Source organism: Molothrus aeneus, chromosome 5 (assembly GCF_037042795.1).
Source record: "Molothrus aeneus isolate 106 chromosome 5, BPBGC_Maene_1.0, whole genome shotgun sequence".
Taxonomy (NCBI): domain Eukaryota; kingdom Metazoa; phylum Chordata; class Aves; order Passeriformes; family Icteridae; genus Molothrus; species Molothrus aeneus.
The window spans coordinates 28,637,273-28,661,970 of record NC_089650.1 but is presented as its reverse complement, the minus strand read 5'-3'; the positions used below and the strand labels follow the sequence as shown (position 1 = coordinate 28,661,970).

The 24,698-nt window shown below is 36.7% G+C and overlaps 1 protein-coding gene across 1 annotated transcript; it reads left to right on the top strand.

Moving 5' to 3' along the window:
• Positions 1-601: 601 nt before the first annotated feature.
• On the top strand, positions 602-13,176 carry NTS (neurotensin). Its single transcript, XM_066550133.1, has 4 exons — positions 602-848; positions 4,923-4,984; positions 11,111-11,335; positions 12,808-13,176. Exons 1-4 carry the CDS (start codon positions 788-790, stop codon positions 12,952-12,954), a joined length of 495 nt encoding a protein of 164 aa, XP_066406230.1. The 5' UTR covers positions 602-787; the 3' UTR covers positions 12,955-13,176.
• The last annotated feature ends 11,522 nt before the right edge of the window (positions 13,177-24,698 follow it).

The window sequence follows — 24,698 nt, the reverse complement described above, 5'->3', positions numbered from 1 at the left end:
AGCACTCTGTCAAGTGGCTTTTCCTGTTATCTTGCTCCATCTCTCACACATTCAGACTTCCCTTTTTGTTTCTTCCCCTCTTTCTTCTGCTACCCGTGCCCGATGCAACGCTCCTACCCACGGCCAGGGCAATATCCCTGCCGTGCCTCATGTCAGGCATTCCTGCCCATCCCCGGTTTAACATCCCTGCCGTCACCGGTGCGCGGTTCTTTCCCTTGCTGTAGGGAAAGGTTTATACAGATGAAAGAAAAAGGGCGTCAACCGCACGAGGACGGCGGCGCGGTCGCTCCCCACCCCTGGCCCCGCGCCGGGGGACGGAGCACCTGCGGAAACTTTTTTTAGAAATAATAATGGCAATAATAATAAAATGCCGGGATAGTCCCCTTTCGGGAAAAGCCGTGCCGGGCGCGCCCCGCGGCCGTGGGTGCGGGGGTTCGCTGCGCGCCCCGCGGGGCTCCGAGTGCGTCAGGCGGCGAGTGGCGTCAGCGGGCGCGGAGCGGCGGGGAGGGGGCAGCGGGACGGGGGGGGGAAAGAGAGAGGGAGGGAGGGAGGGAGCTTCGTCAGGAGGCGATGGCGGTACCGCCGTGACATCACCCCGCGGCTTATATAGCTGGGGAAGGGTCTGGGTCCCCCGTCTGGTGCCTGCAGCCGCCCGTCAGCACGCGTGCGGAGGGCGAGGAGCGGCGGGGCTCTGTCTGTCTCTGTCTCTCTGTCTCTGTCTCTTTCTCTCTCTCCGTCTCTCCCTAGGATTTATGGACTTTACTTTCTAGAGGGCGGCGCGGCAAGGATGAGAGTCCAGCTGGTGTGCGTGGTGCTGCTGGCCCTGGCCTCCTGCAGCCTCTGCTCAGGTAAGTGCCCGCTCCGCCCGGCCCCGCGGCCCCTCTGAGCGCTCGGCGCGGAGCCGCTCCCGCAGCCGTGAGCGGGACCTACAGCCGCGAGGTGAAGCCGCTTCGCGTCCGCCGGCTGTCCCCATTAGGCGCCCGGGAGCCGCCTCTGATAACGGGCTCTGGCCAGCATCACTGTTTTTTTATACCACTCCTCTAACTTTCTCCATTCCTCCTCTCAGCATCTATACCACGGCAAATAGTGTAGACTAGTCATTGGAAATACGAATCAGTGCAGACCATCTGCTTGGTTGTCATGTATTTTCATTGTCATGTATTGTCATTGAATGTCATGTATTTCCAAATTAAGATACAAATTGCAATTTCTGCAACTCATGAATAGCTGCTGTAATCCAAATCAACATGAATATGTATGCCCTTCAGTTGCTTTTTAGAAAGAGAAATACAATTTTATTATCTAGAGAAAAAGTTGAAAAACAAATCTGAAATTATTACAAAAAAAAAAAAAACGCTGAAGCACAGGCAGATCACACAGTAAGAGGTTGATGTAAATGCATCTCTTCTCCAAAGAAACTGCTTTAAAAAGATCAAAAGGAGGACAATATATTAAGATGCATTTCTTGCTTCTTTGAAAAATGACACATCTTAAGCATCTGCCATTTATGTCTAAAGTTTAGGACCAAATAGCGATAGTTAAAAAGGTGTATGCACGTAGATATGCAGCAGAATAGCCTGCAAAATCCAATCTTAATTAACTTGAAAATTGATTTTTAACTCCTCTAAATTGCGGGGTAAATTTACAGGTAACTTTATTTTTCAACTTTAGTGTTCAGAGGGACTCAGAATTCCTAATTCTCACTCTAGATGGAAGTTTGCAGTTTGTATTCCCCTGCAGAAAAAAAATGTAAACCATCTGATACCTGCATTTTATTAGAGTTTAAATATAACTGTTCTGTATATTATAGAGAATGCATGATCTCAGTGACAAAGCTTAACATTTTTTTTCTCCCCATATATTTCTAAGCTTTTTAAACAAGTTCCTCACTAGTATTTTCAGTGAAGCAGTTTCAAATTCAACTCGTTATAGAGCCTTAATGAAAGACTACTAAAGTAAAAATAAATTAAGTGGGAACTAAAACAGGTTCATAAAAAATGCCCCAGAAGCCAAACTGTGTGGGGAACTGACGCAATGGTTTATTTGCTTGAAAGTTTGAAATTATTTGTAAATGAGAAACGACACAGAAAAGCTTGTGTGATGGGGTTCAAATAATCTGTAACTAATATGGACAGTTATACTATTTTAAAAAAATATTTTTTTTGAAAATGTTTGCCCTCAGGTGTAAGTATGTACCTGTAGAAGGTAATTATTCCTTTAAAATGTGAATATATGAGTAGAAACTTTTTTTCTTGTCAGTGGAGTCAAGAATACATCAAACGGTGTGAATTTCTCTCTGATTTTAACAATAATGTGTAACCAGCCTTTTTATACATTGCTCTCTGAGAGTCTGTTCTTTTTATGCTTTTGCTCCTCATCCATCTCTTTTGACTCTGGAATTACGTGAACATGCTTCCTTCTCTCCCTCCAAGCCTTGTTTTATTCTTCACTCAGGGAATCTTGACTCCTAAATAATGTCCTCTAGATTTCTTTTTTTCCAATCCAAACGCTTCTTAATACCTTCCTTCCCATCTTTTATGCCTGCAGCTATCTTCCAGACTTGATATGTGGAAGCTACTTTCCATCCTTTAGAGAAACAAAGGTGCTAACCAGGCACGAGTGCTTTTATTGTTCTCAGCTCGTGTGATCCAGGAGCCCACAAATCATGATGCTGTCATTGTGTGTGCTCACCTGCTCACAGGAGATGCTATCATTGACAGAAATTCAACTGAGGTGATCTTGTGCTGCTAGCAGAACTTTGGCTAATGGTAAAGCTGGCAAAACTGACTACTATTCCTGCTCAAGGGGCTGAAAGGCATTAGGTTGGAAATCAGTGGTTAGAGACTTGCTGACTGGTCTACAACTAGTCCTATTTATTTTGAAAATTTTAAACATTGAATGAGACTGGTTGTAGATCAGCATTACAGCAAGTCACTTAAATGCCATTGCTTTGATGCTAAAAATAATGAATGAATCTATTGTGTTGGTAATGCAAAGGTGAACAGGAGCATCCCTACAGAGGAAGGGGATATTTGTGACACATGGAAGTTTTTGATGACCTAAATAATAGGAATAAGAAGCAGTGCAACAATACAAAATGCAGTGGCTTAGGAAATAATAGAAATTCCTCTTAGAATATCCTTTTTAAGAAAAGCGCAACTGTTGGAAATCTGAGGAATAAAAGACTATCTTGTTATCTAACCTGGTTTTTGGGGTTTTTCAGCCACAAAAGACAAACAAAACCAAAAGACATGTAAGACAGCTGCCCTCTGAAGCTAATGCTAAGCATTAAGGTGATTAAGTATTGAGGCTGCTGGACCAAACTGTGCTATGCTGTTCTCCCTTGAGAACACATCAGGGACAGAAGAGAGCTGCTCTGATGAGTTGGGGAATACAAGGCTTTTGCAAGGAAGGAGAATAGGTGAGAGTTCAATAAATCTGGGAATAGCCTTTCAATGAAGCATTTGTGGGATTTCCAGAGTGATGGTTTTTGACCAAAAGGACACAGTGATCTTGCACTTGTTTCCTAATCTTGTAAGGACACACAAAAGCACTAAGCTTGGAAGAGCAATGATTCCTCTCAATAAATACATGATGGGTAAATATTGCAAATAGAAAGGTATTATTTATAGTGTAGGAATTTATTGCAAACCATGGATACATTTGTAATTAGAAATAAATTGGACTTGAAATCAGAAGCAAGTGAATAAGCACTGATATTTAGGAGAGCTTCCTAAAGAAGAAACAAAGTGATAGTAATTGTGATATTCATTGAGATTGAATATGACTGATTTTTAAGAACATTGTAATGAGTGGCTTCTGTGCTGATAGAAACCTGTGGCACATTAGCACATTCTTGTGGTCCCTTACATGTTCTGTGAAAGGTAGTGACACAACATGGTGATGATCCCTGAAAAGAAGGCATGGGCCGAATCTATCCCCATATTCAGTGGTAGGGTCTTACATGCCAACAGCATTGATTATTGAAAGTGAGATATTACCTAAATGAATATGGAATATATTTTGGTTTAGTATGGTTTGAAATGTTAGTGCATTGTTTGGTTTTGGACTGTTGGTATTCCAGGAAAGGTAAAAGCTATGTGGAACTGTATTTCACCTAAAGGCTTAACTGATTCCTTACATTTTTTCTCTTTGAGCTGTGATTGCTGCAACCAAGGCACCAGATCTTCATTGCGATTCTCATCTTCATCTTGTGATGCTGTGTGTAGAAATGTGTCTGTGTTTTTTCTCTTTCCACAGCAATTTTTACCCTATTTATCAAATCATAAGTCTTGCAAGTCTACTGAGCTATCAAAGGTCGATTAAATCAGTAAAGAAAATCCATAGACTTCCAGTCAGAATACTTTCTTTTTGTATATACATTGTCAAGAGCTTGTATCCTAAACTGGTCAAGCTCAGTTCCCTCATATCAGTAAAAATGCCATTAATTTAATTAAGTATTCTTTATTAATAATAAAGAATATTGATTATTAGTCAAGCAATCATAACTGCAATTTACATAAATAATTACTGCTTAAATAAATATTATTTGAAAAAATATTCAATTTTTTTTCAAGGTAAGTAAAGGTTACAAATATTTATTATGAAAATAATGAAGAATATTGAAGGTTTTTAATACCGAAGGAATTGCAGGTTAATGAGCCTTTCTGCTATGAAGCTGAGATTAATGAACAGTTCCATTCAGTTCAATAAGCTTGATATGCTTTAAAAATGTGTTGAGTATTTATTTTTATATAATGTTGCTGTTAACTGAAGACTCGCGACAGTCCCTCTAGGTCACTGGTGTTTGTGTTTGTTGTTTATTTTTAAAAACCATTTAAATATCTAAGTTCTGTATACTGAATTGAAATGTCCATGATTTATGATCAAATAATAAACATATGTTTCTGGTTTATTCCCAGATTCAGAAGAGGAAATGAAAGCATTAGAAGCAGATTTATTGACCAATATGTACACATCAAAGGTAATTATTTTTCTTCCTTTACCTGACAGGGAGGGAGCAAATGAATTCTCATTACAAACCCAAAAGTCTTTGCACAAAGTAATAACCTATGGTCTAGACATAAAAGTTCAGTGTTAGGTTTTACTTTGGTGCAAGATTTTCTCCAGTTCAAAGGGAATATAAAGGTGTTGATGTGACACACTAAACATGTTTCTCTGCTGTAACACTGGTACTTTCATTAAACTGTCAAAACTGTGTTATGTACAGAGATGTAAATTTATGTGAGGAAATGTGTTTCCAATAAGATTATGCCCGATGAAAGCTAAATTAACCTTGAGTCAAATCTGTAAGTGCTATTTTTATGCAGAACCCTTCCTATATGCATATAAAATTAAGACAATCATAAAGCAAAACCAGTCAATACATATGCCAATTTTGGTTTAGGATTTTGATCATAGTGCCAGTACAGGAACATGGGGTCATGACTGTGAAAATACTAACTTTGTAAATGGCATTTCCGTGACAGGTTTCCAGACTGTGAATAATGTTTATGTTATTTAATATGAATATATAAAAATTCAGTGAAAACCTCATATTGACAGGGTGAAGCAGATAGTGTTGCACGTATGTATTGGACAGGCTGATAGACACTTTCTCAACACAATTAATTTCCATAAATGATCTAAGAAACACATGTGTCTGATATATCTTCAACAACATACAAAGAACTAACTCTGAAACAAATGCTATGGGTTTAAGGTGAATATTTTAATTTGTTAGTCCAATAAAGTTTAAGTCGTTATTTAAATGTAATGAAAAATAAAATGGGAAATGAAAAATTTCTCCCCCAAAAAAGAAATTTACATAAGCCAATGACTAGTTGAAGGTTAAAGACAAAACCTGCCAGAATGACTTCTGCATCTATTGCATTTAAGTATATGTGGCCTTTTTCACAGGATTATTTGATAGACTAGAAGTATGAAGCCAGAAAATGCATTTTCTTTAACTGGTCTGGCAGTTCTTAGATCTCATTCTTTACTGGCATGATAAGTTAACCTCAGATTACAAATAAACCCATTGGCCACTCACTTTTCTAAGGTTCAGAAAGATTTAATAACTTCTCCTTTTCTGAAATGTATTTAATGTAAGAGGCTGACAAAAATAGATTTTTTGCTCTGTGGCAAGGCATATGATGCCCTGGAATAAAACCCTTCAGCTATTGGTATTTCTGCTGCTGAGTTTAGTGGATCTGTGAACATAATTTCCATCTTTTCCTCCCTCTCACCACAGAACACAAGCTCAGGTAACTCCAAAAGCACAAATATATTGCACCAGTTAATAGTGTCACATAATGTTTGCCATAATACGTTTTTTGATGTTATGTAGCTTGCTGTTTAGCTCCCTTAGGGTATTTACCACAGTCAACTGACACTTGAAGTTGACAGAAGCAGTAGATTCATGTTGGAGACATTGCTTTCATTGCTTTAATTCTGCATTATACTGCCTTAAATCACCATCTAAAGTTCATTAGTTGAATTTATGTTGTCTCTTGGCATCAAAGCAAAACATGGTAGAAACACTAAAAACTGTGTATCAAGTCTTCTACAAGAGTAATATCACAATCCTATTAATTACTGAAATTACTTTTTTTCTGTTGTCCACTACCAGATTTTAACCCTCATTACAACAAATTATGGTTCTGGTGATAGACAAATTTGAAGACAGTATGTGTAATACCTGTCTTGTGTTGTGCCTGAGATCTGGTTCCATTTATGGGCAATTACTGCTAAATTTCACAGACTGTATTTGACACTTACTTGGTAATCAGCAAAGGAAATCCTAACAATTTCAACAGCATTAAGATGGGAAAATAATTACTGTTTATGAAAGCTGAGATCTGAAAGTGCAGCAAAATGGATTATCACTTGTGGGTTTAGTATTTGATAGAACAAAAATCTGCCTAAGTAGGCACTTGTGGACTACAGTATCAAGACTACAACCAGGGCTTAAACACACCTTTTGCAATATTCAGTAGTCTATCCAGTATTATGGGAAGAATTGCCTTATGCCTTTAACTTCACAGACTGTTGTCCAGTGCCTGCTGCCCCTTTTCAAGTTGCTCTTAAAGTCACCTATATGCTAAATCACTCTCAATCCTTAAAGAATTAGTTCATGCTTATTGCAATCTGTCTTCAACACTTAATACAGTTTGTCACCCTTCCCTGCTGTTACATCTGAACCAAGATACAAGGATCAAACGAGTCCTTAAAACGCTCTGTCTTTTTCCTAAGATAAAATCCAAAAAGCCATTTTGAAGGTCAGGTAAAAGAACAAAACCTGACTTGTCAAAATATGTGGACAGTTATCTCCCATCTCTCTTGTTTTAAATAAAAAAACTCTATTTATAGCAAAGAGATAACTGTTTCTAGCTTCCTAAACACTTGCCTGAAACCACTAGTTGCACGAAGAATATTTTTTGAACTCAAAAAGATTGACACTATGTTATTTAGAGGGGGGAAAAAGGTAAAATGAAAGTATTCCTTGGAGAATATATCAACCCTAGAATATACTCCACCTTTGGGATCCCACCCAACATCAATTTTCTGAAGCCATGGACCCATGGAGTTTTCATTGTTGTGGGATGCCTATTTATGAGTGCATTTTCCCAGAGAGTCTAGCCTCCTTGTGTGACGAGCTGTCTAGAAGTAGGAAGAACCTACAGCTATCTAGGAGCTAGTGACTTCCTGACTCAGTCATTGCATAAAAATTAATTAGGTTTACAGGCATTAATATGCACCATGGAAGAAATTCTTCTTTAACAGAATTCACTGGTATATCTGATTAACTATATTATTTCTATGGTTACAATCTGAACAAAATTCAACTGCTATCATGGAAAAGAACCATAGAGATCCTACACTAACTAGGGATTTTTACTTTGTGATGAATTTGCTTTTTATCTGCTTTTACTAGATAAAGACAAGAATGTAAAAAGCAGATATAATTTTCCCTAATGAAAAATAGCATTTGGGATGTATGGATGGATTGTAACAAAAGAAGTATCTTAGGCAAACTATCAGGGGTATCATTCAACCAGATATGGAAATAAAATACCATATAAATTGTAACTTGGAAATCTCTTTTGTCTTGCATAGGACAAGCCTCTTGTCAAAGAAGAAAATACACTTATTTCAGTTTCTTAGATGATCTTAAATTCTCTTTCAAGATCCATGAAGTGGGAGAAGTTATATATCTGATTCTTATTTATAAGCATGTTCAATGGTGGAAATACATACATTATATTCACTTCAGTATTCATATACCTTTTTAATTCTAGTTCATACTTCAATCTCCTTTTTCTCTTCAGATTATTCCCAGATATTTTTCAAGTTACTCTTAAAAAAATTTGTTCTACCTTGGCAGATAAGGGTTACTTGTTTTATTGTGTAGGTGTTTTCCAAACCATGTGTTGAGCTACTGTACTTGATATTGATTAGATCTGTGCGGAAAATACATACAAATATATCCCACATTATGAATTAATCTTAAAATTTGGATTATCATCATCTTAGACTGTTTTTTTACATATACCTTTAGGATAACTGCCTCAGATATTTTCCATAACTCAGAAAAGCAAAGTGGTTTGATTTTAATGCTTGATGTGATAGCTGAGCAGAAAAATAACATTACTGCCTTGTTTAGTGACTGGACATGACCTGGAAAACTCCACATTCAATTAAAATAACCCAAAATTCACTCTGACTGAATTGTTAATGGTAGCAGTAAGTCAGAAGCAGTATCCAAGTAAAAATACTGTGAGGTGATATATTCATGGCATTAATAGGAATGAGACTCCCTTAACAAATGAAATATTAATTAGAAGCTTGCAGTCAGCAGTGCAAATTTGTTTTCTCCTCATCTCATAAGTAGGAGCTAAGAAAATTTTCACCTAAACAAATCTGCTATTTAAGTACTTTACTAATACACAGAGGAAAGTTCCTTTATACATAGATGTGCAGAATGACGTGAAGCAGTAACTTTAGATCAAAAAGTTTCTATAAATTATGCAAGAAGGCATGAAAAATTACCCTATCCTTTACTCTTCTGTTTCTATCCACTGGAATATTTTTGGTTCTCAACTCAGAAATCTCACTTGCTCACATAGCACTACCTCTAGATTCTATGCTCCATTGCAATTTAGCTGTTGCAGTGCCAGCTCACATTTCTTTTGCATACCCAGGAGAGAGCAGTGAACTGGAGAAGCCTCCTCATTTTTCATGGAAAGCTACATGTTTTTATATTTCAAAAATATATTAAAATAGACCAAAGAATATTTTGAAATTGCCTTGGGTATTTGATCTTTTCCCTAGTTTAACTTCTGTTGATAAAATTAGATATTCTGCAAAGAGAATAATTTTATCTTGAAACTGTCACATCTTTTTAAGTAATTTGATAGACTAACTAGGGTACTTCAATGAGAAAACAGATGAGCTCAAAGTAAAGAGTGCAGAACCAATTACAAGCTTCCAAATACGATTTCAGATTTGATTTCTTAGCCTCAAAACAATCTTTTTTTTTTGTTTAACATTGTCAGGAATCTCAGAATGCACAGCAGTTTTATTAAAAGGCTAAATCATTCTTATTTTGAAGGGCACCTATTTATCAGATCTATGTTGGAGTAATGATCATGGACAAAAGAAAACTTTTTGTAACTAATGCTAAAAGTGATGCCAAATTTTCTTGTTTCTTCCTCATTTCTCTGAACTTTTTTTTCCCTCAAAAAATAGTCAAGTGTGATGAATATACATAAATCTTGCACGAAAAGCCCCTTTGTTAGGAAGGAGCCCTAAAGAAACAGGTTATGTGATTACCTGGTGTTCAGCCAAGTAAACACTACATCCACACTCAATCAGTGCTTCCAAGTATGTGTGAAAGGCAATGTCTGTGTTAGTGTCATACCTGTATTTAACTTCATGCATACAGGAAAAGAAGCAACTACATTTCAGCTCATAGGTAAGGTATAATCCTAATGTGCATAGCAAGGAAATTCTTGCAAGGAATACCTAGGAATTTGCTATTTGGCTTTCTGTTGGAGATTGCTATGTCACCAGTTCTAGTTGAAGGAAACTCAATTCTATACTCAGCACTGAAAGGAATACAGTGCAGAAGAAATAATTAGTAGTGGGAGAATGAAGAAAATGGCAAAATAATGAAAAGCAGTAGATGAGATAGGAATTAAGTTTTAAACTTACATTTTTGCAATTGATAATCAAAATGGAAGACTGCTGCTGCAACTGCTTGGAAAAAACAATACCAGTAGAAAAGTAAAAATCATGCTTATCAGCATTTCTTTAAAATGGTTTAAGAACTCATTCATAATGCAATATATTGGAAAAAGCAAAATTTGAGACAAACCATGGTGAAATTTCCTTTTTTTATCTTTCTATAACAGGTTCATGATGGGCCACATAAATACAGTTGGTCTCAGTTTTTCAGTCCAGTTACCAAATCAGGAGTACTTTGTTTTCACAGCTATGTTTTGTCTTTGCTCCATCTCCCTAAGCCTATAGATCTTCAATTAACATCTCCCAGGCTCTTCACTTTCCAGCATCCAAAACTCCTGGGGCTTACAGATTCTGTAACTTCAGACCCAGACTCATCAGATGGCTTGCCCTAAAAAAGGGATTCCTTTTCTCAGGGAATTTTGGGATGACTGGTATTTGTGCTGAACTAGGGAGGAGTGTCTAGTCAACCAAGGCATCCAGCTTGGATTCCTGAGCTGGGAATTTATCCAGTGGGTTTGATTCATTGTCCTTATTTACACCTGTGAATTTATATTATATTAATTTCCATCTGTGTTTTTGTTTGCACCTGTGCAGAATGACTATGAAATGCTGTCATTCTGGTTTGGTAGCAGCTGAGCTTTTTCATCATTTATATCTACCTGGGGGGCAAGGCTGCAAGGAAGCCGACTTGGCGTGTGTAATAAATGAGTTGTCCTAAGTTCTGCACTCTAATTATTGTCTAAAAGTTGACCAGATGAAAAGCACTTCAGAAACATAAACTTGTTTCTAACAAACGTTTGAATGTAGCACATGGATACAAAAAACCCAAAATACATTAAATGGTGGGTGTCTTTATTTTCAGATTAACAGAGCAAAACTTCCTTACTGGAAAGTGACCCTGCTAAATGTCTGCAATCTTGTCAACAACATAAACAACCAAATGGGGGAAACAGTAGAGGTAGATGAGGAGGATCTGGTTCCAGGAAGACAGTTCCCTGCCGCTCTGGATGGCTTCAGCTTGGAAGCAATGCTGACAGTATATCAACTCCAAAAAGTTTGCCACAGCAGAGCTTTTCAGCATTGGGAGGTAACACAAACGATCACAAATGCATATTTCTACTGCTATTAAACTCTCAGGCTCTGTTTTTAGTGATGTTTTAAAATCCATATCCATGTGACCTCTATCACATTGTCTGAGCTTTCCTTCCATTTTTTATATTCTCTAGTACCTCTAATATGCCTCTTTCAGTATGAGCAGTGAATTAGTGCAGTTTCTGATGACCTGAGTGTATGTTTCTTACAAAAACCCATGGATAAATGAGAACTTTTCTTAACTACATACTTTCTTCACTCTTTGTAGCCATTTCAGGTAACCAAGCAAACATATGAAAGTCATCACTATGCCACAAAATATAATTAATATCTGCCTAACAGACATGAGGTTATTATAGATCTATTGAAGCATAAATAAATATACCCAGTGTTTCTGTTTGAAGACCCTAAGGCAAACTGGATTCAAAATGCAGGGATACATGCCCAGGTGTACATACCATTTTACTAGGTATTCTGGTTTTCTTATCATTGCTAGGAAACTGGCAACAAGGTAACTCCTGCTTTGGTTTCCCTACACCTAAAGAGGGCCCTGGAAGTTGACATTGTGATTGTACGAAGATTGCTGCTCTTAAACAGTGATTGTTTATAGGCCATTTCTGATATTTAGTTTAGTACAATGATTACAGTGACTACACAGAAGCACACTAGCCACAATCCATTTACATTGTTAGATATTACACTAAAAGCTGCTTTGTGTAGTGAAACAAGATAACCCAGTGTCACTTCCCACTTTCCAGTAAAGCAAATTTCTTCATCTATCTCAGGTTCATGTACAATCTAGATGAATCCAGATATTTTTTGGTTGTTTTTTGGTTTTGTTTGTTTGGGGTTTTGTTTGTTTTGTTTTGCTTTGCTGTCATAGCTCTTTATATTCCCAATCCTCATGTTAGCTGGGGTGGTCCATGCAAAGGACTGCAACCTCTTTGAGAACCAGAGTTTTCTGAAGATCCTCTTCTTCAGTGCATTTATTGCTGGAAAGGAACTACCCTAGAACCAAATATGCAAAAACCCATATGTCTTAATCACAGTTCCCTGCTTTGCAGGAAATTATAGAATAAAATATTTCTCAACAACTGAAACCAGCAAGCAGTGCATGTAGGTGTTTAACCTAAACGTGTGATAACAGAGTGATAGTCATTAGAAAACTTTCAGTCTATTTGAGTTTTGGTCTAAGGAGAATAAACCAGCTTTCCCCTCTAGTCAAAACCAGTTATCTAATCTGTTGAAGTGGAATTTAAAAATCACTTCTGTAAGGCTCAGCTCATCTTTAGCCTGATTTTAGTTTTGCGTCTTGAGTTTCATATATTTTTTTAATTAATGCTGCAGCTACAGATTTTATTGGTGGCAAAAAAAAAAATGTTAATATTTTATTAAAATTTGGAGGAGATTATAATCTTCCTTACCAAAAAAAGTAGATAACAGTGTGTCTCTTCTTGCATCCTACAGTTACTACAGCAAGATGCTTTTGATCTGGAGAACTCAAGCCAAGAAAAAGAAATCATGAAGAGAAAAAATCCCTATATTCTGAAACGGCAGCTACATGTGAACAAAGCTAGAAGACCATACATACTCAAGAGAAGTTCATATTACTGATGCAGCAGAAGAAAACAATGTATATTTAGTTCATAGGTAACTGTGCATTATGGTTATCTTATCTAAATCTAAAATCATACTTGTGTGAAAATATACTCTGGAAAATCAAGATGATAACATAGCTGTGTCTTTTTTGCAATTGCTGTTTCTTGATTGTGGATTTTTCCTACTTGAGATAATTGGACTAATACATTTGTGAATAAAATTAGTTTTTAAGCATGATGCATTGTACAAAACTGAGATTTCGACATGCTTTCAAACAATCTTGTAGTCTTTTGCAGTTTTATAAAGCACACCAACATAACACCAAGTAAATTGATATTGTCCATAAATCCTACTGAGAATCATACAGCTTCTTAATGCAACACCTCAAACATGTAAATGTTTACAAATTTCTTGAATAATAGTAAGAAGTGCCACAGTATTTTATGTTTTGACTAGTTTAATTTATTAGGAATAGGTCTAAGGAAGAAAAGGATTAACTATTAAATGGCAATTTCAAAATGAATATTTTAAATAGTTTGCTTGTAAGTGAATTCTGAATTTTTGATTTCTAATCAATGAATGCTCAGGAAAAACAAAAAACAACAAGAAACTTGGTGAAGTGTTTGAAAGATTAATTGAAAGTAGAACATCTTAAAATTACTATTAAAAGGCATTTCCTTTCCCTCCTTCCACAAATTTGTATAAAACAGGAAGTTTCAGAGTTGAAAACAGTCTTGGAAGCTAACAGAGAGGGAGGGTCACACCATGGGAAAAAATGTTTTCAAGCCATGAGGAATCAACTGTTGCCTGAAAGTTACACATTTTCCAGTTCCATGTTTTGTGATGTGTGCATGAGATTTGGGATCTCAATGATTCTGGGTTCCAGTTTGGAGGAAAAGTCTGAATGGGCTGGGGCCCACAACAACCATAAAAGTTGAGGGGTAGTCCAAGACCTGTGAAGCCTGGATGCTCAGACCAGAAGGCAAAAGTGGGACAGACATTGTTTTTGAAAACTTACCTGTTTCCTGTTTGATGTATTTCCTCAAAGCAATTCTCCTCCAACAAATAGCCACACCATCACCCCCCCCAAAAAAAAAAAACTGCCCCCAAACAACCAAGAGCCCAACAGAAAACCCAAACACTTGGAGAATTTTCAAATCCTCTCACAAGTTTGTTACACTTTGTTTCATGGGGAGGGATGGAGTTTTTAAAGCAAAATGTATTTTAACTATATTGAAGCTAATTATATTTCCTTTTCTCACTGCAAATATTATTAATCAGTTTATTCATTCAATAACCCTTAAATGCATGCACTGACAAGAAATAACTGAGCACAAACTAATTATTACAATAATCATGACTCAAATACAGCAAAGCAATTAAGTACATTCAGTCTCAATGTTTTAAATGCTTAATGTGCTTAAGGGCTTTGCTTAAATAACTAAACTCACACCCCTTGCTTTTTTTACAAAACACATTGAATTAGACTGTAGACCCAGCATGCTCTCAAGTGATTAAGAAATACCTTCTTTCCAACAAACCTGTAAGATCCCTAGTCCTGTTATCGATATTTGCATTCTAAAATGTCTTTTGCTCTTAAATAACAAAACAGAGCAGTTTGTTCCAAAATTTGCTGCTTGCAGAACCTGAGGAAAAAAAAAAAAGAAACTTCATTTTTTCATGGGAAAACCAGAAAAATAAGAAAAAAAAAATCATTATATTTCTCTTATGTTAAGTTTAACAATATAAAAGCTAAAAAAAAAAGGGTAAGGTAATGTGGTTGTCATCTGATAGAGAACGTAATTTTTTCAGAAACAAACACCCTTCCCTGTCTCATTTTTGAGGTAATTTAGACAGTCATGGTAATGGCATATGACCTCAAATGATGATACTCCCTGTTCCATCCCCATCTAGTGTTCCACACTACCTTGTGACCATGTACTTGTTCTTTGCAGTGCAGAGCTAACAGATTAGTCAGACTGGCTGGAAATGGCATTAAATAACCCATTTCCTTTCAGCAGACTGTGAATCCACACACAGACAGCTACTTTGTGTCACTGGTGGAGACAGTTTAAAGTATGGCTGGAAAGTACTGCTTGTCAGTTGTCCCTAGCCTCTGATGAAGGTGTCAGAGGAATGTCATTCAGTGTGATAGTCTGAACTAGATGAGGAAACAAAAACTGTAATTGCAATATGGTCAGTTAAGTTAAAAAAGCCAGTGCTGGCTTTTTATTTTATTAGTCATTCATGAAAAGCGAGCATAGCAATATTAAAATACTAGAAAACACAAACCATAAAATTAAGCCAGGTGCTCAGAGCTGTTAAAGGAAATATTGAAGTCTGGGAGACTTCCTTGCTTGAAATCTCTTCTCTCTTCTAACTGTTGCTACCTCCTGATGGCCTCACTGCTGTGGAATGGCAGCCTCTCTTTAGCCTTCATTTTTGGATGACGGCAGAAATCTTATAGGCTTAGGTGTATTTGTCTCTATTTTGCACATTCTTTCAGTGAGAGCCACAGGGTACCTGCCTCACCCGTAACTGTGCATTGCCTTCAATATCCATGCTGCTATATTTGCAGCAGGAATGAGTGCTGGATGAAGTTCAGGTCAGAGAAAGCTATCACAATATGTGAACTTACTAATTCAGAAACTTAGACAGTTCCCTTCCCTTCCCTTCCCTTCCCTTCCCTTCCCTTCCCTTCCCTTCCCTTCCCTTCCCTTCCCTTCCCTTCCCTTCCCTTCCCTTCCCTTCCCTTCCCTTCCCTTCCCTTCCCTTCCCTTCCCTTCCCTTCCCTTCCCTTCCCTTCCCTTCCCTTCCCTTCCCTTCCCTTCCCTTCCCTTCCCTTCCCTTCCCTTCCCTTCCCTTCCCTTCCCTTCCCTTCCCATTTAAAAATACTATTTTGAAGACCGTTAATTTAGACTGCTACCTTTTCTTAAAGAACTCCCTTTCATATGGGCAATTTTGTTTTATAAAAGCAAATATTAGGAGATGCTCTGTCTCTTTCTATGTCTTCAAGAGAACCACATTTTTCTTATAAATTACATTACTGACTTTTAAATTAAGTTCATAGATTAATAATTACACCAATTATTCAGAAACTTCATACTTAACTATTTCTTAGAATCCTAAAATATTGGATATAGTCATACAGTTATTGCAGAAACCTGTCAGTACTTTCTAATGAAGAATTAAATGGAACTAGATTTACTTTGATTTTATATATTTTTAAGTTATCATCCATAATATTTCAAATGGCCTATGCAGAAAAAGTAAAACACAGATATATGAATAATTTTATCATCTCTGAAGCATATATTTGTTACTTTGTCTTTAAAAGAAACATTATAATATAATAGTTGCTGTTATCAATTAACAGGTTAAAGGCAGTGCTGATAAAATAAGTCTTTAGTTCTTAAATCTTGCTTGTGGTACAAGTTTTAATATTTTCTGTATTTTCTATTAGAAATTAAAATTTTGTTTTATGTTTTAGGTAGGGGTTTAATGGATGTGCTGTAAACCACAGGATGAAATGTGAATGAAATGTTGACTTTTCAGATTAAGAGAGATTTAATTTTGAAATGTATGATATTGGCTATGTCTCATACCCAACTATTAGTGAACACAAAACGTAGAAAAAAATGGTCTTGAACTTTATTATTTTCCCCCAAGATTAGTTATCAATTTGCACTGTAGAGTTTCAAATTGAAGATACAAGCTACCACTACAATAATTTCATGTTGGAGGGCAGAAAGAAGAGCAGGTTTTTATTAAATTGCCTAAGGTTCTAGATTGATCATTGATGTCCTCCACATCCAAAATCCTGGTCTGACTGCAAGCAGTGAGAAAACAAGAGTTTCAAATAATCTGCAAAATAAACTGTGCTGACTTCTGTGGTATGACAAGTCAGCACCTGGATCTCACTCCCCATGAAACAAAAAAAAGTGGAAGAGAGGGGCTGACCTCTGCAAGGAACCTGGAGAATGAGATTTTAATTGCTGCCAAATGCAAGCATTCAGAATTCAAGAGTGAGGCTGCAAAACCCTGAAAATAGATAGATAGATAGATAGATAGATAGAGTAAATATCCCTGGCCTAAATGAAGTAATAAATATATGTCAAATGATTTCAATTTCTTTCCGCTTACCAGATTTCCAGAGAGCATAAGAATCATATATCTAAGCTTTGTAAAAAAGAAGAGCTTAAACATATTTGCTTGTTAATATTAATTTTTACTGACATTCTCATCCAGCCTCTTGAATCCAGCGGGCGTCATATTACAGCACACACGAAAGCACAATACTCATGACCAGATTTCAAAATCATCTAAATCCAGGATACTTGGATGGGTCTGCCAGACCAGTCAATCAGACAGTGGAATAAAAGAACCCCGTGGTACCTCATTAGCAGGCAAGCTTTGTCTGACTGAATGATTCCTCTGAGGTAGCAATATGGGGAAATGACATGGGAGCCACCCAGTAATTTTTGGAGGCTGTCAGCTATTAAGAAACAAAGCCTTCAGGAACTCTTGTTTGCCCAATGGTCACTTGCTTTTTCCAAGCAGACGAGAGTGTACAGCTCATATCTCAGGAATTGCATCACATTCCATTGTACAGAAGGAAAAGAGGGACTATACAAAACTGGACTTGAATTACCAAGGACTAGCATTTTTCTGTTTGAGCTCCTAACGGGTTAAGTACCAGTCTGTTTTGTCACAGAAGTTACAGTGCACTGTTAGTCTGGAAACATTTTCTATTTTGCTTTTGCAAATCAGTTGTAGGAAGCTTTTGCAGGATATATTTCTCTTATGGATAGATTAAGGGCTACTCAGGTGGTCTATACATTAATTTTTAAATGACTGGCAGCAACACAAAGACCTCATCCAGGTGAAGTGTCCCAGCTGCTTAATAAAGTGTTAATATTATTAAGAGTGGATTTGTGCACCAGTGAAACTAATAGACTGGAAACATCCTAAATGACAATCTTGAAATCATTATTGTAGCTTTTTTGGATTTAAAAGTCCAAGCTGTATAACAGATTTTGTAATGCAGTATTCTAGAATTTAAGATTATTTTATCTTGTATAGGCATTTATCTCAAGGTCTAGAAAATGTGAGAAAAGAAAGAAAGAAAGAAAGAAAGAAAGAAAGAAAGAAAGAAAGAAAGAAAGAAAGAAAGAAAGAAAGAAAGAAAGAAAGAAAGAAAGAAAGAACCTAATATGTGCTCTATTGTGCATTATTTTCTTAAAGTTTTTACAAAGCAATATAACCTGGGAATAATTTTATCTGGAATGAATGGCATTGTTCCTCCAATTTTCTTTTTCAAATCTATTGTTTATATGTATTTAAAAACAACTGTTCCTCTAATATAATATTTTAAATACTTTTATTGGGATGCAAAAAGACAAATTTTTTGAATGAATAAACTCTATGCTTAAAACACAATCATTCTTGTCCTAGGAAAAAAAAAATCCTACTTTTTGACAGATATAGAGATCTTAGAAATAGTTTACTCAATAGCTCTTTCATGAATGAAATCTCTTGATTATTTTTGTGTACTACCAAATCCTTAAAGTAGTTGTATAATCATATACTGTAGAAGTTGTTGTGTTTTGGTATCTTATTTAATGATCTTTACAATAAAGAGCTGTTTGGAAAAGACAACTTGCCTTTTGTTCTGCTTAAAAGAAGGGATCAAAAAAATAACACCACACAGAGCAAAGTTACATGAGTATATACCCACAAATGAAGGGTTTATTCAAATCATTCTGAATTTTGCTGCATTTAAAGTATAACTTTGAGGGATATGTAACTGCAGAATATTATAGCACCACGTTATTATAGTATTCTACATCTGCTTGTTCCAAAAATAGACAACAATAACACAAATTTTTAAAGTATTGTTTTTAATATGGAAAGGCACTGAAGTGCTGAAACCGCAGCTATTTTGAAGATGAAATCCTTGGCAAATACTTCTGTTCTCAAAAGTTCATTTGCTGATGGTAGATTTTTCAATTTTTTTTTTGATAGTGAAGTTAAGAGTTACTATTAGAGCGAGGGAGTTGTGAAAGTTAAAATTTGGGGTTTTTTATAAATATCCCATGCCCCTCGGCTTTACCTCTGTGGTTTTAGGTTCCTGTGTTAGTGCTGAACTGAAAGGAGCTGTAAGGGAACAGCAAATGGGAAGCAAAATGAGGATAGGTAAGGGACTTAATGAAAAAAGGTGCTAAGATGTTAACTGGATATTCCTTCTGTCTGGCTCCAACCAAAGATTGCCAGAGCTGGCTGAGGCATGGGTTTATGTATATGTAGGGAGGAAAAAAGTGAGGGAAAAGTCAGGGAAAAAGAGCAAAGGGAATATAATACTGAGTTGTGTTTTGCTTTTGTAGTGTTGGTTAAGAACTAAAGTGTAGGTAGCTTAGTATAAACTAAGATGCAGAATATTCTGAAAAAAGGAGATGAGTCCCCATCAGTGTATGGGAAGGGCAATCATCTGGCTGGCATTCCCAGCACTTCCCTTGAATCAAGAAAAACAGATTTGAGCTGAGATATTTCAAATTGAAAGTTTATAGGGAGAAACTGAAACAACTAAAGAAAGCTTATCAAGAAAAGGCGGGAGTGCGTGGCAAGGGTCAAGACATACACAAATCAGAGTCAGTTGGATCATTCAGTAAGCCTGGACTGTCAGTACAAGACAGAAATACAGATTGCTGTTCATAGCTTGGGATAATCAACACCAATCTGTACAGGTTTGAGAAACCTTGCTGTTTGAACCCATGTCTCAAGCAAGTTAACACTATTTCATCACACTGGTCTCAGAGTTAGGAGACATCCCATTGTGCAGACAATAGGACCACCTTTTTAGGGGAGATGAAAAAAGAACCAAGGAAAGCTTAGAGCCAAAGTGAATGCCTTATCATAAAGCAGGAGTTCATTTCAGTCTTGAAAGGTAATAAGAAACCTACATTTGTAGGTAGCTTTTTTAGATTGTTTTCTCAGATAAAAGTTCAGAGATAAACTCCAGAAATTCATATTGTCAGAAAGAAAGTAATCTGGAACCGGTCTTAAAAAAATTAGATTTCCTTCATGTGTCTAGCATAGTTGTGGCAAATCAAACATTCTACTTCAATGCATGGTACACTGACCTCCACCTGAAATCCAGGTTTCTGTGAAATGGATGGATGTAGATTATAAGTAAGATCTCTTCTGAACATTCAGCAAGGCAGAAGGCATAAGAAGTAATGCTGTGCTAAAAGATTTTTGATGCCTTATTAGCAGCTTTCAGTAGTGTGTGAAGAAACATAATGTACTATTTGCAACACTTTCCAAGGCATATCTTGATGTGAAAGGAATTGACGTGTACTGTGATAAGTCTTTATTTAGATAGAGAGAGTGTTAAAATATCTGTAGCACGGTGCTTAAAAACCTGATTTCTGTTCACTTAAACACTTCAGTGCTTTTCTGCTAGGAGTGCATCTGACTCTTTGGCAACAGGTGTGTATAAGAAAGGATTGCTCAAATTCACCATTATAGATAGTCCTAGAGATTAATAATATATAAAGCTAAATGCTATTTAAACGGTCTAGCGTTGTGCAACCAGTTGAAATAGTTTGGGAAAACAGGGAAAAAGTCAAATAAATGGACAGTATTTCTCCTGCTTATATATAGGTACACACACACAGAGGAATAAATTCCTTACTGGGAGGATGGGGAGACACTGGAACAGATGACCCAGAGAAGCTGTGTGTGCCCCATCCTTGTAAGGGCTCAAGACCAGGCTGGTTGGGGCTCTGAGCATTGAGGTCTAATGGAAGGTGTCCCTGTCCATGGCAGGAGTAGTTGCAACTAGATGCTCTTTGCAACTAGGGCCCTTCTAACACAAACCATTTTAAGAAATTCATTCTTTTGATACACACAAGCACACATTTGTATATGGAGACACTGCTCTCTTGCCTTATCTCTCCTAGGATGCATCTCATTAAAAGAAGAGTTTTGCAGGGGTGTTACTTGATTTTCATGGCCAGAAAAATGAATTTTTTGCTTGTTTTGAGTAAAAAGATAACTTTGAAAAGTTACTATTTCATAATTCTTGCTTGTGTTATCAGATCTGGCCAAAACAATGATCCATTGCTTATCTTGTCTGGTTTGGGGTGAGCTGCACAACTGGATGCCTGATGGTCACCTTCCAACATTCAGAAAATTAATTCTGTGTCCTGTACAGTTACACTGGTCCTGAACTGAACACACACAATTTGAAGTGAGAGAAGAGGAAATGATTTGGTGATGGAGAAGCTTCAGTCTTCTAAGGGAGCAGAAGACATATTATAACCCTCAGATATTGCAAAATGTGATAGGAGGGAACCCTTCTGTAAGCTGGAAATGATGGTTGGGAAAAATAGCATAAGAAACAAATAAATGGTCACTGTTTGGTCACCACTACATGAAGAAAACCAGAACAGAGAGAAAGATGCCATGTTTTCCCCCATATAACATTTGGGCGGGCAGTCACAATATTCCTTCTAATAAGGTTTGTGACTACTACTGATTTTTTGGATCAGATTTTATACACTATCAATAGAAAATTTAGGATTTGATTTAATTCTGGAACTGGGGACTGAAATTTTATAATGTACTGTTTATGAGATGTGTAGTCCTCCTTTAAATCTTTAACATAAAAAAGGGCCCAATGGTGAGGCAGAGAACAGCCTGGAGAGAAGGAGAAGACAAGAAAGAAAGAAAGTGAATAGACAGACTGTCAGAGTAGTGCCCTTTTTCTTCTTTTACAGCAACTTTGTAAGCAGCTCTAAGTAAGTCTTAGACCTTATTGTTGCAAGACACAGCTTGACCTGTTGTAAAGTAGGGAATCCATTTTTCTCTAGTTACTAATAGGGCTGCATGTCTGGTTTGTACTTTGTCGATTAAGACTGCTTTTTAGAACATTGTACTTTCTGCATGCTGCTATTTACTCAAACAATTTCAAGTATTCCAGTTACAAATCAAGGCAGTGCATAAACTGTAAATTCCCACTTGAAATTTTTTCATTTTTTTAATTAAATTCCCTGCTTTAGTAAGGTTTTAGGCCCCATTTCAGATGTAAATAAAGCTATGAGTTAATTTAAAAAAAAAAAAAATTCTATGACCCAAGCTGTGAGGAACACTTGATTTTAAAAGAAAAAACTCATGTATTTTCCCTTCACCTTCTTTTTGGGTGGGGTAGATTAGTTTCTACAGTAGACTTGAGGAGAGGAGTGGCAATAGAAGAAGTGTTGTAGAGAATGCTACGAGTTCAGCCATACCATGGCACATAGCAGACAATTTGTAATCCAAAGTAAGGAGACCAAATGAATAGCTGTTGCTCATAATCAGTACTCTTATGGGTTTCTGCATTATTGGTGAGCACATAGATGAGGAGGCAGCAGTCAACACAGCAAAGAATAATTTGGCAGAGTACAGATGACAGACCTGGGAATTTGGGCTGCTTCATGTTTGGTACCACGGGGTAGAATAACTGTTTTAATTACATTTAGCTTCTGAGACTTTGACTTTCACATGAAGAGATGATAATTAGAAAACAGTCCTGCTTCAGGCTTGAAGCCTGTTTTTCAAATCCACGCAGCTTAGGGTGGAGTGTCAGGACTTGTGTTGAACATCATATTCCCAGGGGCCCCAAGCTCAGCCTCTGGAACTTAAGGATTAGCAAATTGAACCCTTTTGCTCATGAGTGAATATCAAGGCACTGCCTCGAGAGACACAGTGAATAAAGTACAGACAGCAGCATTATATTTTGCCTTTTAAGTTTTCCCTTTGTTAAAACCAGTAACACAGAGCCTCCATTCAGTTCAGATGCTGAAATAACAGTTTCTCAGTGGAAGAAAACATTTCTCTATTCTCAGAAGCAAATAAAAAAATTTTAATGAGGAGACCTTTAGCAATTTTTTTTTTTGCTTGTAAGTGCCTATATGTCTACATATACAGATTCTAATACAATACCACAATACTTGGAGAAGAAGTGTAAGAGTATTAATTACCTAAAATAAATCTTGAAACATCACAGCTCACATCACTCCCTGCCACCAATATCCATGGCATGTGCATGGCAAAAGCATTCATACCCTGTAAGGACTTCAAAATCCAGTGTTTCTACAGAGTTACTCAGTTGGAGGGGGCAGCAGGAACGCTGATGTGGCTTTATGCACACACCTGTCTGTTAGCTGAAGCAGTGGTTTCAGAATCAGTGGGAGTCTTCTTGTGTTGAAGCCAAGGACAATCTTTAAGCCAAAGTTAAGTCTTCCTTGACCTGATGTCAAAGTGTGTGGAACATTCAAGAGTTGCATCACGATACCTTACTAAGGTTTAAATATTTGCCTTGGAGTGCCCAGGGCCTTGCACTTTACCCTCCAGAAAGATGCATGGGTATTGCAGGTGAGACAGAGAGCAAAATACAATTAGCAAATTCTTCTAAGAAAAAAATTGATGAAAAGAGTGTGGTGAGGAATCACTGCTGAAATGGAATGGAAAAACATTACAAGACTTGATTAAAACATAATAACTGTGAATAACTATCTCTCCTACTCCATCTATTGAAAATAAAGCAGTCTAGCAGCTTAAATAATAAAGAAGAGACTAGAAGAAAAGTCATATTCCTCCTACCTACAGAAATCTGGATGGGGTCAGGTATAACTTTAAAAAAATTAGGACTTTGTTTCTGTAAAATCTGTATTGTCTCATAGGGATTCGATGTGTTCTTTTTACCTGATGATGACATTTTCTTTTTAGGCTTTGAAAGGAAAAAGTCTTCAGGAGTTGGGTTTTTTTTGCAATACACCACCATCTGGTGGAAGTAAAGAGAAAGACAAAGATTAGGAAAGTTAACCTGTCTTCATAATTGAGAGGCTTTAGTTTCTTAGTACTAATTGTCTTCAATGGGCTCTTGAGGATTTAGAGCACCAAATCACTTTAAACCATGTAATTTTCACATTTCTCTATTCAATTTATTTCCTTCAATTATTTATTTTTAAGGGCCCCGAGGATATTCTTAAAACTAAATACACACTTCATTATTTCTTAATACATCTGATCTGTAATTCAAGACAGAATTTTCCATATGGTGACATAAAATGCTTCAAAATATTTTTCTAAATATCAAGCTAGATTTATCATATAAACTATACACTACTGCTGTATATTTTAGGTATTGGTAAAATATAATTTGTTTGCTTTCAAAAAAATTGTTAGCATGATTACCTTCTTTGTTCTATTAGGGCTTTTTTTCCCCACAAATTTTTGATTAAAATCTTAGGAGAAAAGTTCTAATCTTACTGTCTCTCTACTTTGGAAGCTAAATTTCATTTTATACTGCAATGAAAATTCACAGGTTAGCAGAGTTTGCAATATATGCTGATAATATCTGTGCTCCCTGTGGTCACCATATTCTTTCTGTGACGTCACTAATAAATGTTGCTAAATATTGTGGACACAATAAGATGGGAAGTAAAATACATATCTAGAAAAATATAGGCATAAAAAAGCACCAATCAACTATGTTGATAGTTGTTTTACATTACATTAGAATTAAATATTCTGCTCTAGAAATGTTTGCCAGGATCTTCAGTGTCTCCCCTATTTTTTTTTTTTTGTCACCTGCTAGGCTCACAACCTAAATACTCAGGCATCCCAAATATCCACTGGGCAGTTATTTGGGGAATTGAGGTATGTTACCTGCCACCAGATGTTGGGGAATTTGCAGCAGAAGGACCTAAGCAGAC